Here is a 15,522-nt window from a genome sequence, read left to right on the forward strand (position 1 = left end):
GCAGGTGGGTGGTTGCTGCTGAGGAGAGACGTAAGGCCAAGGCAGCCAAGACTCAGAGCTTGCATGGTCCCATCAATCGCTCACCCATTCATGCTAGCTAGGACGGCTGCTTCTGTGGAGCTAAGCGTTATACTCAACCAAGGGATGCACTGCCCCCTGCCTCACTCTGCAGTGGGGCATGCAGACTGTATCAGGCCATCTCGAGTGCTGTGGGGTGGCAAGGTTTGCATGCAGAAGGGTCCAGGCTTCCCTCCAATCGGCCACACTTAGGCTCTGCCTGGTCTTTGCTGGTTTGTTCTTTCGCATCCATATCTGTGGTGTGGTATGAGGGTGGCAGAGATGCAGAAGAGAGAAAACCTTGTCCCTGAGGGGGAGAGGGGGCAGAGATGCAGCAAAGAGCCTTGGCCTGGAGTGGGGAAATCTTAATGAGACTTAGTGCCCTGAGATAAGTCCCTTCCCCTCTCCACTCTTGGTCTCATTGCCTTTGCATCACACAGAGCTGTTTGGAAAGATCTATCTCATCAGTTCCCTCATCATGACGCAGCCCAAGCTGCTTCTGCCTTCTTTCCCTGTGACCTCTGCTCTGAGCTCCCCGTCCCTTCTCTGCCTCCCACAGGTCACGATGATAGCCACATGATAGCCATGCCTGTCAGAGTGAATGTTCCATTGCCTGAACTGAATGCTGTTGTCACAGTAGTGAAGCCTTGCCCGGGTTTTCCTTGCTCTAGCTGATAGATCTGGTTCAGTCCCTCCCTCTTCTCTGCTTGCCCAACGTGGAAGCAAGACAATCAACTAAACGTATTTTTATTTTTTAATGAGAGTGCTAACAGGAAATCAGGAGTGCGATGGGAAGGGATGGGTTATACTGAGAGCTTTACCCAGGTGCTCAGGGAGGGCCTCTTAGAGGCCGAAGACAGACTCCACAGGTAAGAAGGGAGTCAGCTACGGGGAACTATGAGGCGTTCCAGGTAGCGTGTCCAGGTCAGAGGTCAAGGGCAAATGAGGAACAAGTGCCTTCCTGGCTACTACAATATCAACATAGAAAGCACAAGACTTGCTTCCCTTCCTTATTGTGCCAGATGTGTGTGAACTTACCACAAATTAAAATCACCTGAGCAGGGAGCTGCATCTAAGGCATTGTCTTAATTGATGTACAAGAACCTACCCAAATGTGGGCAGCGCTTACTGGTAGGAGCCCAGATTAAAGGGCTTGGAAAAAGGAAGATTGCTCCCTTTTGCTGGCTTGGCCTTGCCTCTTGCTGCGGAGTTGGTTGATGCTGCTGCTGTTGCTGACAATGACGGTTACGATGATGATGACAACGACGACAATGATGATGCTGATAACGACGATGATGGTGATGCTCGTTCCTTCACTGATATCAGAACCAGCAGTTTTAGACTTCCAGTTTTAGACTAAGGACCTTCAATTCTCCAGGAACCTACAGATTTTCAGTGCTGACTTGGGACAGCTGAGGCACCTCAAGGACCGAGAAACTACCAGATCCTGGCCTCATGGTGCTGGGATCATTTCAGAGTAAGCTGACTAAATACATTTTTAACATATTTGATATATAAAATGTCTTCTATTTTAACATGTAAAATGTGTGTCCTATTGGTCCTGTTTCTCTAGAAAACCCCAGCTCATACAAGGTGCATGTGTGTGTGTGTCCGTGTCTGTGTGTGCGTGCATGCATGTGCATGTGTGCATATGGAGGCCAGAGGTCAACTTTGGGTATGCTCCTTAGGTGGCATCCATCTTTTTAGTTTTATTTATTTGTTTAGAGATAGCTTCTCATTGGCTGGGAACTCGCCAGCTAGACAGGCTGACTGGTCCATGAGCCCCTGGGATCCTCTTGTCTCTGCCACCCCTGCCTTGGGATTGTAAACACACACTGCAATGCCCGGGTTTTGTTTTTTGTTTTTTTGTTTTGTTTGTTTGTTTACAAGGGTTCTGGAGATTGAACTCAGGTCCTAGTACTTGTGAGGCAAGCACAGTACTGGCAGCCACTCCTCAGTCCCCATCATTTCTTCATCCCTTACCCACCCACTTCCCCTGAGATTGCTCCCTACCTCACGGGCAGCACTTGTTACCTGTTCAGTGGATTTTATATTATTTTTTGCGTTTCTTCTTTCTATGTGAGATTTTGAAAAAGTGGTGTTTTAGCCGGGCGGTGGTGGCGCACGCCTTTATTCCCAGCACTCGGGAGGCAGAGGCAGGCGGATCTCTGTGAGTTCGAGGCCAGCCTGGTCTACAAGAGCTAGTGCCAGGACAGGCTCCAAAGCCACAGAGAAACCCTGTCTCGAAAAACCAAAAAAAAAAAAGAAAAAGAAAAAGTGGTGTTTTGTGTGTATGTCTCAACTCATACTTTTTTGTTGTTATTTGTTTTGTTTTACACCCCCCCCCCCAGAAAATAGTTCAGTATGTAGCCCAGGCTGGATTTGAACTCACCATGCTCTGTTTTATCCTCCTGAGTGGTATGGGATTGCAGATCTACCTGCCTGCACCGCCGTGCCTGCTCGTGCTGATGTGGGCTCACCAGTTCACCGGGCCTCACAATGCATGTCCCTTCCTCCCTGTTGACTCCCTCAACGTCACTTGTCCTAGTACTCAGCAGACTCTCCTTGAACTCGGCTACGTAGCCAAGGATGCGTTTGGATCTCTGATTTTTCTGCCTTCTCCTCCTAAGTGCTGAGATTATAGGCATGCTCCACCGCACCTGATGTACACAGCACTCGAGCTGAGCTCAGGGCTCTGTGCATGCTAGGCCAGGGCTCTACCAGCTGAGCTTTGTCCCCAGCCCTGACTTTGTAAACCTGCTTCCTGAAGCTTTGGAACAATGTGTCCAGGGTGTGTACACTCTTGACTAAGTGCACCCAGACTCCACTGCCTCTGGTGGCGTATCCTCCAAAGTGCCAGGAGTCCTTCGGCCTCCATTAGCTTTTATCCAGAGAGAGGAGCGCTGAACATCCAGTGTGTGCCAGGAGACAGCTCAGTGTATCGAAATTAATGAATCTCAGGATTGCTTCATACACAACAGAATTTGTGTGTGTGTTTGAGCTATTGCCGTGGTGATGGAGCTGTTGTGGTGGCTGTTGTTTTGAGTATAGTTATGATTGTTGTAGTAGTGGCTGCTGTTGTAGTGGTGGTAGCTACAATTATAACTGTAGTTGTAGTTGTTATCATTGGGGGCTCTTGCTATAGGTGTTATGATTGTGGTTGTTGTTATGGTTGTTTTGTGGTTGTTGCTGTGGTTGTTACAATTGTGGTTGCTGTAGTGGTAGTGACTGTTGTGGTTGTGTTGGTGATGGCTGTTGTTTTATTTTTGGTTATAGTTGTTATGGCTGAAAGCTTGTTATGATTGTGGTTGTTGTTTTAATTGTGGTTGCTGGTTGTTGCTGTGGTTGCTGTTATGGTTGTGGTTGTTATGGTTGATGATTATTGTGATTGTGATTGTTGTTATAATTATAGTTGTTATTATGGTTGTTGGTTGTTGCCGTGGTTGCTGTTATGGTTGTAGTTCTTATTATGGTTGATGATTGTTGCTGTTTTGTTTGCTGTTGATGTTTGTTGTTATGTTTTTCATGTTATTATGGTTGGTGATTATTGCTGTGTTTGTTGTTATGTTTGTGGCTATATTATGACTGGGATTGTTGCCATGGTTGCTGCTATGGTTGTGGTTGGTTAGTGCCTATTGTCATGCTTGTTATTATAGTTGTTGGTTTACAGGATTCCTTTATGATCTAGCTGCTAAACCCCTTGATGACTTTGAATGTTGTAAACATCTATCTGTCATCTGTGCATTATTTTTTTGCTCTTGATATCTTTTGTTTCCAGAATATTTTTGAGGGGTCTGTGAGATGGCTCAGTAGTGCTTATCCCCAAACCTGACAACCATCCTCCTGCCTCAGACTCCTGATTAGCTGGGATGACAGGCCTGAGCCTCCAGTCCTGGTTGTGGGTGGTTTTCTGGGGCAAGCCACTTTCCTGCACTGGTCTGAGGGGTTGCCTTTGCCATCTGTAACCCCTCAGTCTCATTGCCTACCTGTCTGGTCTTTGTGTCCTCCTGCCCACATGACCCTCATCAAGTAGCATGGGATTCTGCATGCTGAGTCCTTGAGGCCTCTCTCTCTGCTCTTCTGTTTTAGGGTGAGTTTATCTACTGTCCTCTTTAGTGAGGGACGAATCATGTCCCTGAAGGGACAATCATGCCACCCTGGTTGTCATTTTGTATTCCCAAGCACCAGGCTGTCACCAGCTCCTACCCAGAGCTCCCATCTGCCCAGGGAACCCTTGAAAACAGCAGTCTCTAGGAAGAAACTTGACTTGAAAGCCCAGGGAAGTACTTCTTCCTACCACCCACGCCCCCGCAAAGAAGGCCGATGTTTCATCGTTCATCCCAGAGGACATGCGATAACATCCACACAGGGGTTTGGTTATCACAACTCTGGGGAAGGGGGCATCTTCCTGGTGTCTGTTTGGTGAAGGCAAGGGGATGTCGCCAAACACTAGAGTCACACAGAGAATGGTTCCCACGGTGATAATAAAGGTAGCTGCTGCCCTGCAAGTCAATAGTGTCAAGTCTGATAAATCCCACTTGAGTCTCTCGGAAGGCAAAGGTGTTTCCCAACCTAGAACTGCTCTTCTCTCAGTCAGCAGTGAGCGGCTTCTTTGTGACACACGGAAGATCCAGGGCAGGAGAAACAGACGTCACTCAGTGCCTCATTCAGCTGTAAGAAGTACAGTGAGGAAAAGCAGCCAGAAGGGAGCAAGGCGCATGCCTGATGGAGGCATCAGCAGTGGTGGATGAGGTGGTCCAGGGAGGCTTCCTAGGGAGGCAGTCACAGAGAGACATCAACCTTGTGCGTGCAGAGGAAGTCCCAAGAGCCCAAGCCCTGAGTATGCGATGTTCTAGAACATCTGGATTCAGTGCCTTTTATTTTCCAGAGGGAAGGAGCCTGAGTTTCCTTGAGTTGGGGAGCCCTGGAAGTTTTTCACAGAGGGATCCTAGGCATTCAGGCCTGTTTCCAAGCAACCCCTCCATCAAAGAGGGTGCCAGGGAGACCTGAGCAATGCAAGGTGGTCTCAGGAGACCCATAAGAAGGCTCCGGCCAAACGAAGTAAGCTCTGAACCAGGTGGTGGGCAATTCACCAACCATGGGCCTCTGCAGAGATTCTTCTGCAAGTCCATGGCCATGGCCTAAGACCCTGTGTGGTTAGATCGCTGCCTCACCTACAAAGTCCCACTGGCAGCTTAAGTGCAGGCAGCAGGCCTGGCTCCATCAGCTCCATCCAGCCCTGTGGTGTCTGCGTGTTTACTCAGCAAGGAGTTGTGGAAAGTTCCTTCAGGTGGAGGCCATCTCATGGCAAAGAGAGAGGGCTCCGGGGCAGAACGACTGGTTCGGCATGGCTCTGGACAAGTGAGCCTCTCTAAACTGCAATGTTCCCATCTCTAAAATGAGTAGCCATAGAGATGGTGTCTGCTTTATTAGGTTATGAGGGATTTTTTTAAAAACATACTTATTTATTATGTATACAATATTCTGCCTGCATGCATGCCTACATACCAGAAGAGGACACCAAATCTCATTATAGATGGTTGTCCCGTGTGGCTCCTGGGAATTGAACTGAAGAACTCTCAAAGAGCAGCCAGTGCTCTTAACCTTCTGAGCCATCTCTCCAATCCCCAGAAAAAATTAAATTTAACTTTCTGTGTGTGGGTGTTTTGCCTGCACATATGTCTGTGTACCTTGTGCGTGGGTTTCCTGAGCTGGAGTTACAGGCAGTCGTGAACCACCATGTAGGTGCTGGGAATAGAACCCGGATCCTCCAGAAGAGCACTCTTAACAGCTGAGCCATCCTTCCAGCCCCTGTGAGGAGCTTTTTAAAGCCTTTTACCACCAGGGGTAAAGCCTGTGGTTTGCTCAGGGAGGGGCTTATGTATCAAGCTCATCCTAAGTAACCAGAATGCTTAGCTGGTGGGTGAGGGGATGGCTCTGTCAGTAAAATGTTTGAGCACAAGCATCAGGACCTGAGTTCAGATCCCAGGATGCAGATAAAAGAGCCAGTGGTGTCAGTGTGCACACCTGTAATCCCAGGGCCAGGGAAGCAGAGACAGGGCTTCCTGGAGCTCACTGGCCATCTGGCCTAGCAGAATCAGTCAGCTCCAGGTTTCAGTGAGAGACTGTTTGACCCTGTGTGGAGTGTGATGGAGGACGAGGCCTGGCATCAGTCTCTGACGTCCACATGCACATACATGTGAACATATATGAACTGCACATACATGTGAACATATATGAACTGCACATACATGTGAACATATATGAACATGTACCTGATGTGGGATTCCCCTCTGTATGCTGTGAATATCATTGGTTAATAAACTGTCTGTGCAGAGCAGAATAGAGCTAGGCGGGGAAAACTAAACTGAATGCTGGGAGAAAGGACACAGAGTCAAAGAGAAGCCATGGAGCTGCCACCAGAGACAGACTCCGGAACTTTGCTGGTAAGCCACTGCCACGTGGCAAGACACAGATTAATGGAAATGGATTAAATTAATATGTAAGAGTTAGCCCATAAGAAGCTAGAGCTAATGGGCCAAGCAGTGACTTAATTAATTCAATTTCTGTGTGGTTATTTTGGGAGTCTGGGTAGCCAGGAAATAAACAAGCGGCCTTCCTACAACATATACCAAACAGACTGCATACACAGATAGATAATGAAATAACTAAGTAAATGTTTTTTTAATATTTATTTATTTATTTATTATGTATACAATATTCTGTCTGTGTGTATGCTGCAGACCAGAAGAGGGCACCAGACCTCATTACAGATGGTTGTGAGCCACCATGTGGTTGCTGGGAATTGAACTCAGGACCTCTGGAATAGCAGGCAATGCTCTTAACCGCTGAGCCATCTCTCCAGTCCTAAGTAAATGTTTTTAAAATGCTTAACTAATCCATGTAGAAGGTTGGGGAACTTAGGGGGGAGGTGCTCCCACCACTTTGTTTTGCCTTCTTTAGTATAGAGACTCTTTGTTCCCAGGTGTGGTGTCTGATCATTACAAAAGGGTCACTTCTGGGCCAGGCATCAGCCTTCATGAAAACATATTTGAAGTAAGGTGACCAGTATTGGGGAGAAAGCCTCTTGTACTCCCCACCCAAGTCTACCTGGAAATAAAGTCATCATAGGGGAAGAGGGACCTGAACAGGGTCTACCATTCGGGATCCTGATCCAGCCACACCTGAAGCCAGTGCCCTGGATTCCCAGTTATGTGTGCTGTGAAATTACTCCTTTTTCCCTGCCAGCTGTCAGTCTGTCACCCACATCCAAAAGATCTTAACCAGTGGCAGTCCTTTCTCCATAGACCAGACATTTTGTTAGCTCGAGGAGAATTTAGACATCTAAGAAATAGAAAGGGGAGGTGGAGAGGTGGTTACTCTTATAGGGGACCCGATTTCCATGCTCAGCACCCAAATCGGACAGCTTTACAACCCCGTTAACTCCAGCTCTAGGGATCTGACACCTCTGCCCTCCTTGGGACACCTGCACTTATATGCACACACACAGACACATAATTAAAAATAAAATAAATATTTAAAAAGAAAACATAACAGAGGCCAGGAGAAACCTGGTATGATGGTCCACACCTGTATTCCCACCACTCAGGAGACAGAAGCAGGAGGATCATTGTAACTCCATTTCCAGGGAATCTGATGCCCTCTTCTGACCCTGTGCACACCAGGCATGTATGCGGTGCACAGACATACATGCAGGTAAATCACCCACACACATTTAATTAATTAAAAGTTCAAAGTCATCTTTGCTTAAATAGTTAGTTCAAGGCCATCCTGGGCTACGTGAGATCCTGGCTCAAACCCAGTAAACTCCCTGGAAGAAGGGAGGGAGGGAGGAAGGGAGGGAGGGAGGGAGGGAGGGAGGGAGGGAAGAAGGAAAGCTGAGCTATAACTGTGATCTTTCTGTAAAGAAGGGATGCTGCATAAACCTCTGATTAAAGGACAAGCCACGACACTTATGCAGGGGACGGCATCCCAGTGCAGCCAAGTTCCAACCTTAGACCATCTGATTCTGGTCACTGCTCTCTCAAGACTTGTCTGCTGGGGCCTCAGCCCAACATCTTGCTAGGAGGAGCTGAGGTCCACCCACGCCACTCGCTCTGACTGTGCTGGCTAGAGGCTCCTCTGTTGGAAGTCCGGCCTTCCATGGATTCGATACCATCCTTCATTTGTGTCCCACTGGGCAGCCGGCTCAGGTTTCTTTGAGTTTCGGGTAGAGTAAGGCTAATTAATACCATACGCCCTTGCCCCCACCTTGTCCTAGCTGGTTCTGTGTGTCAGCTTGACACAAGCTAGAGTCATCAGAGAGGAAGGAGCCTCTGCTGAGGAAATGTCTCCATGGGATTCAGCTTTAAGGCATCTTCTCAATTAGTGATCAGTGGGGGAGGGCCCAGACTATTGTGGGTGGAGCCATCCCTGTGATGGTAGTTCTGGGTTCTTTAAGAAAGCAGGATGAGCAAACCATGATGAGCAAGCCAGTAAGCAGCACCCTCCATGGCCTCTGCATCAGCTCCTGCCCCCAGGCTTCTGCCCTTCTTAAGTTCCTTTCCTGACTTCCTTCTGTGATGAACAGCAATGTGGAAGTGAAAGCCAAATAAACCCTTTCCTCCTCAACTTGCCTTTTGGTCATAGTGTTTTATTGCAGTAATAGAAACCCTAACTAAGATACCCCCCCCAACCACACACGCACGCACACACAGGTGCACATGCTTGTGTGCTCAAATTCCATAGTAGAGAAAAGTGGCTTGATGGAAGTGGAGAGACCCTGAGAGACTCAGGGGACATGCGTGCATCATTCCATATCAGAGTGCATGTTGCATGGGACCCCGGCTGCCCCAGGGATCAGCCCATCAGCTGCCCAGGTCCTGGGAGCATGGATGAGGTGATAGATGACGCACTACGCATCCAACCTAACTCTGGGAAGTACTCACTGACACAATAACCACAACAATAACGACAAGACTGGTTGACCATGTACTATATATTAGAGCTGTGGGCAGGGGGAGGTGTCTGTGTGTGTTGCTCTATTGATTTTATTTCCCCCTTGCACTAGGCACTGAGGACAATATAAATGAGACCATTAAACTGTTGGAGGACCCCGAGTGACCCAGTGTCTGAGTCTAGTTCCTCTACATAGCCCAGGCTGGCTCACACTCGCCATCCTCCTGCCTTAGCTGTGTGAGTAGGTGGGATCCCGGCTTTGCACCACCAGACTCAGCTCCAATGACTGCCTTTTTTAATTTCAGAGTCTGTTTGTATTTATCAAGCCCTGGGTTTCCTGGCCTAAATGAACAAAACTTGTTTTCTGGCCAACCCAATGTTTATTTGTTCCTCCGTCTCTTAGTGTGTCACCTGTCCTGGAGCCTCACCATCTTCCTTCCGTGTTCTCAGGCACCAAGTCTCACTTAGCCATCTACCCAGTCTCCCCACCACACGCTTGCCAACTCACTTCTGTCTGTCTCGTCTCCTTTCAATCGTGTGCCCACATGGTCCACCTTCCTGCCCATTCACCCAACCTCTTGCCCATCTATCTTTTACCAATACGTCACTTACCTTTAAACACGTCCATCTACCTGCCATTCACCCACGCATCTATCCTTCCATCCACCCCCCCCCACTTCTCACCCATTCACCACCATCTGGTACTCATCTACCTACAAACCCAACCCCTCATCCGCCCCAGATACTCATGCATCGCTCCGTCTATCCATCCACCCACTACCCATTCATCCACCCCTCCACCTAGGCATCCTTGAACCTTCCCATCCACCACCTCACAATGGCCTAGGCCTTTGTGTGTTATAATGCTTTGTGCAGGCTGTACTCTGTGAGACCCCAGCATGGTCTCCTGGGTTCTCTTCCAGGCTAGACATATGGGTGCCACCAGAGAAAGTCCCCACAGAGGGAGCCTTTCCGTGGCCAGGACTTTGAAAGCCATCGACTTCCAGGGTGTGGGGCCAAAAGATGATGAAATACAGAACAACTAAGACGCAGGCTTCCAGCAAAGCAATTAAAGGTAAGCTAATCTCTCTCCCCTTCGAAGGAGCCAGGGAACTCCAAGACACAGAAGAGGAGTCAGCAAAAGAAGAAACCAAAGCTGCAGAGGTGAAGGGCTAGCAAGCAGATGCTCCTGGTATAGTATCTTCCTGAGAGCTCAGCTTCCCTGTCCTGCAGGCCTGGTGTCTGTCCCACCTCCTCTCCTCTTTACTGTCCCTTGCCTAATGCTTCCCGCCACCCACCTCCCTTCCCATCGCTCTTCTTGATAATCCACCCTCCGAGCTCCCCTATTTATAGCCCTTCCCCTCTTACTATTTACAATAAAGAATGACCTCCCAGGATGAGACCTGGTGGCGTAGTGCTTCCTGTTTACCTCCCAGCAGACCGCCTCACCCCCAGACCCAGAAGCTCCCTCTTCTGAATCACACAGAGGCAGTTGATGAGCAAGGCCACTTTAATAGGCGCGCGTCCATCTGACGGTATGACATGAAGCTTGAGCGCTGTGTTGAAACGGCAAGGCGTCACCACCGTGACATTCACAAATACACCGTGACGCTGTATTTATTAAAAACAACAAAAGCATCAAAACCAAAGCCCGGGAGAGAGCTCATTGTAGGCTTCTCTATCCGGAGACTGGGCTCCCAGCCCCTGCCATGAGCCCTTCACCCCTCTTTTGGACCCCTTACCCACAGTGGGTCCGCCAATGAAAAACTTGAGGAGAGACATGAGATAGGCCTCAGACAGCCAGCACGCTGGCTCATCTAACCCAGGCACACAGGCTCTGGGGCCCAGAGTCTTGACCTCCACTGTCCAGGACCAGTTTATTCTTGACAGATCTGTGGGGTACACTTGATACCGGCTCACTCCTGGCAGCATAGGGCAAACAAGCAAATCTGCTTAAAGGAGAAGGTTTGATGTCCAGCACACAGCAGCAGACACACAATGAGGTGGCCCAGGAAATGCGCCACAGATCGACCTGAAGACACCAGCACACATCCTGCCACCCAGCCCACAGCCAGGAGTGGAGAGCGGAGGGCCTGCCCACGCAGGTGGCTAATGCGTCTCTCCTCTCTAAGCTGCTGACTCCTCTGGCCCTTCCTCCTTCCTTTAGACAATCTTGTGTCGCCCAAGCTGACTTCAAACTCACTGGGTAGCCAAGTATGGCTTTTGAACCCCTGATCCTCCTGCCTTCACTTGCTGGGATTACAGGCGTGCCTCACCATAACCCAATTTATGCAGAACTGGAGATGACTTTGTGTGTGCACGTCAACCACTCTGCCAACTGAGCTAAATTCCCAGAATTTAAAGAAGGGAAGAAATGGAAAGGGGGAGGAAATGAAATGAGGGCAGGCATGAGTCCTCTGGGTGCTGCTTCAGCACCTCGGGTCCCCGCCAGAGCTGCCTGACCTTAACCATCTTCCTCATACTTGACTCTCATGATTGTGGCTGAGGAGACACCACCTTGAAAGGGAACTAGCCCTTCGCTGAGCCAGGTGAGCATCTTGGGACCAGTCCAGCCGGATTCAATTAGGATGGGGCTCTGAAGGGCTTCCCTCTAGCACACCAGGACTGAAGCCTGTGAGACCTTCAGCAGCTATTTCTGCCACTTTCTTCCTCCCCTTCCAGCCGTGAGGAGGCAACTGGGGGTTGCCATGGAAACTGGCTCATCCTCCCACAGGAGGCTTGCCAGCTCTGATTTCCTGCAAAGATAAGAAGCAGGCAGCAGTGGGGGGTCACCCAAGCATGAAGATGGGTTTCCCTGGGGATGCCCAGACTCCTGCCAATCACACTGTCTATCCGGGAATCCCGAGGGTGCCTGGAGACCCAGGGCCAGGGAAGCTCCAAGAGGTGAGCCCTGGACCGCACAGGCGCAGGGTCTTTTCTGTCTTTCCACCTAAAAGGACCGCATCACAGATGTGCCTGTGTCTCATAAGCTGCACCACGCTTGGGTGTTTCCGGCTGTCAGCTCTCCAATGCCAAACAGAAGTGTCCCACTGCACCCCTAGAGCCCTAGGAATGAAGCACACACTGCTCACCTGACATCTGCTTCTAGGGGAGGTGCATAGTCTGAGCTCTACTGGCAAGAGTTGTGTGACCCCAGGGAAGTCACTTAACCTCTCTGAGCTGGCTCTCTCATCTGGAAAGCTGGCATAACACCCTATCTTCTCCACGATGCTGTGAGGAATGAAAATACAGGTCTGCTGTGCCTGTCTCAGCACTAAAGGCACTTAGGATGCAGGGTGCCGTGGCACACATTTTTATCCCAGCACTCGGGAGGCAGAGGCAGGCGGATCTTGGGAGTCCAAGACAAGCCTGGTCTACACAGTGAGTTACAGGACAGTCAAGACTACACAGAGAAACCCTGTTTCCAAAAAAAAAAAAGACACTTGAGAAACAAGACCTAACAGTGAGTGAGCATGTCTGCAGTTACAGGGAGGTTTGCGAGCCACAGCCCTTGCTCCCTTGCTCCTAAGGGTGAGTTTGCACCAGACTTCATACAAAGGCTGGGGCGCTCAGAGTAGGGTGTGCAGCGTGGCCTGAGGACAAGCTAGCTGGTTCCTGTCACTGCACCCACCAGTGCCCCCAAGAGCCAGAACAGGGGTTCAGACTCCAGTGCTTTCAGAACCAGAAGGAACTATGGGTGTTGATGCTGACTCGGCCAAAACCTTGCCCTAGGAAGGTGAGCGCTGGGGATCCCTGGCAGAGCTACTCTTGGGACCGTGGCCCAGTGTGGCCAGGGCATGTGCAGCCCTGGCTATCCTGGAACTCAGAGATCTGCGTGCCTGTCTCTGCCTCACAGCCGCCATGCCTTGCTGTGTTGATATTTAAAGTGCAAGCTGGCCAAAGCCGTTATGCCGGCTTGTGCACATCGTAGCTGGGGCTTGTACGTTGAGGTGCAGGGATAGTTCTTAGACTGGCTCTCCAAACACCTCACAGGGCCAGGTCTCTCCAGGTCACACTCCACCTCAGTCTTAGCTACCTACTGCCTGTGACTCAAGGACAGAGGACCTTATCCCTCAGAGTACAGCCTGCATCTTCCCAGGCATCCATGTGAATAGAGGGAGGGCCATGTCTCTTTAATAATCTAGGGACAGAACTTAAAACACATTGACAAATCTTCATCCTCCCAGGACCCATTTCTGCCATGCTGGCCAAGGCCTGGACTACAATGGCTGATGAAGGTAAGGAGGGTGACTGCTGGGAGTCAGGGACATGGTGGTGGGGACTGTGGGTACCACAGGACAGGGGGTTTGGAAGCAAGTCTTCACAGAGGGATGTAGAGTTTTCATTGGCTTTTCCTGCTTTCTGTGACTTCTATGGCCCCTCCTCTGGACACATCATTCTAGGAGAGCAACAGGGGGGCAATGACGAAGGCACGGGAAGTCAGGAGGCCCCAGGGGAGTGAGGTGTCTGCTGCACAGGTCACAGCCTGATACGGTAACGAATGGGCACGTCCTCTTCTGGCTGCATCAGGCCAAAGCCGTATCTGCTGAGGTCAAACTCAGGGACCTCTGTGTCCTCGCTGCCCAGCTCCAGGTCAAAGTGAGTCAGCAGGAGAACCACAAATCTGCAGGGAGAAAGAAAGGGTGCTTCAGGCTGTGTGCTGCTCTGGGCTTGGCAGAGCTCGGGAAGGTGAGGACAGCTCAGAGCCGAGCGGGGCTGAGTGGCTGTGTCTGTGGCCGTCATTTCCCCATCGTGTACGAGCCAGAGTATGGTTCCCCTGCTCTCCTGCCTGCGGCATCACGTGCAGACGATGGCATGGCCAGAGGGAGGGCCCCGGCCACGAGTCTCTAACCCTACACCCACAGCCACCTGGAGAACCCTAAGTCCCAGGTGCATCACAGTGCTCATGGCGACAAGACTGTCTCTTCCAGCCTCTGAGCAAGCCTTTACCCCCTTTTCCTAAGCTTAAAACTCTTATAGTTAGCCTTGGTCTGTAAAATTAAAACCTGCACCACTCCCTCAAGACTTCTTATATGTGACGCAACTGTCACCAAGGGCCATCTTTGCAAGGCAGCACTCTCTACCGCCACCTACTGGAGACACATAAAGCTGTCATATCTAGGATGCCATCATTGCCTCAAAGACACAATGACGGGCTCTGCCTTATGACTCACTGCTGTCCATGTGATCCTAATGTCCCATGCCTCATCACTGTCCCCCACCTCAAGTCGGGGGCCTGAAACCACGATGCACACACAGCAAGGACTTTCTCCTCTCACTGAAAGAGGAGCAGGTAAGTGGATAAGCTGAGGGAAAGTGGCCCACAAGACTTAAGGGGAAGCGACCCTCGCCAGGGTCCCGCTTGGGGCTTGGTTCTCCTGTGAGGTCAAAGGGAGTAAAGACAAGCTGACTCTCCCAGCTCTTTAGGGAGAGTTTCTCTGAGATGAGTTTTACTACCTGTGTCCCCAGTGGGTGGAGCTGTCACAACCACCACTGGCTGAGAGCTTCCTATCAGGGGATCACAATGACGGTGGTCACAACAAATTCACTCATTTTTTGAGACGCCATGAGCCCGGTGCCATGCTAAACACCTAGAGCCCTCTTTTGTCTGCCTAAACCGGATGAAGCAGGAACTGCAAGGTTCTATCATAGTTATTGATTTGAATGAGACAATCTGTCCTGGTGTGATTGATACATTAGGGCACAAATATGAGCAGAAAGCAAACCTCAATTGGCTCTCATGCTGTCTCATGTTTCAGATGCTGGGGTGAATGCCGAGCCTATAGTAGCTGAGCATGCACGCATGAGCATCCGCTGACCGCCCTGTTCATCAGACTTTGTGCCTTTTAAAAAAAGCTTTGTTTTTTATTGTGTGTGTGTATGGTCAGGGAGGGATATGTGCACATGAATGCAGTACCTGAAGGGCCCAGAAGAGGGCACCAGATCCCCTGGAGCAAGAGTTACAGGCTGTTGTGAGCTGTCCAAATAGAGTGTTGGGAACCAAACTCCGGTCCTGTGCAGTAACTTAATACTGAGCCAGCTCTCTACCTCTTGTACATTCTGTAAGCACGTGTAAAGCTGCATGACCACCTAGCATTTGGCAACAATCTTCCTCGTGTGTCACTGATGACATATTCAATGTGAGGCTTCAGATTCCCTTTGCCTATAACCTATGGTTTCATTTTTTGAGGTTCACTCTGTTTTGTGATGCTGACGATGATGCTCAGGAGTCAAGAGCCCCACATCGAGATCCAGCCGCAACTCTCTCGTTATTCTTAATTTGGAGATAAGAGCTCACGAAGTGGCTGAAGCAGGCTCTGAACTCACCATCCTCCTGCCTTAGCCTGCCCCATAGCTGGCATGATCGGCCTGTGTGCCCAAGCCCGATACCTGCTGTTTCTACTTTCTGATTATGCATGACAAGGTGGTTTTGGGGAAGGTATAGCAAGCATCAGGGCAGAACCAACTGTCATTATTTCCACTTTACTGTTGAGAAAAGTGAGATCA

General features: G+C 49.9%; 1 protein-coding gene across 2 annotated transcripts in view; it reads right to left on the bottom strand.

Moving 5' to 3' along the window:
- Positions 1-10,507: 10,507 nt before the first annotated feature.
- Ptgis (prostaglandin I2 synthase) overlaps positions 10,508-15,522 on the bottom strand; it is a 36,614-nt gene continuing 31,599 nt past the window's right edge. For both annotated transcript variants that reach the window (XM_075963127.1, XM_075963126.1), the window contains exon 10: positions 10,508-13,639. In XM_075963127.1, the coding sequence (XP_075819242.1) occupies positions 13,495-13,639 (145 nt within the window). In that variant the 3' untranslated portion in view covers positions 10,508-13,494. The remainder of the gene's footprint in view (positions 13,640-15,522) is intronic.

The sequence above is a fragment of the Microtus pennsylvanicus genome, chromosome 2 (genome assembly GCF_037038515.1).
Source record: "Microtus pennsylvanicus isolate mMicPen1 chromosome 2, mMicPen1.hap1, whole genome shotgun sequence".
In the NCBI taxonomy this organism is placed as follows: Eukaryota; Metazoa; Chordata; class Mammalia; order Rodentia; family Cricetidae; genus Microtus; species Microtus pennsylvanicus.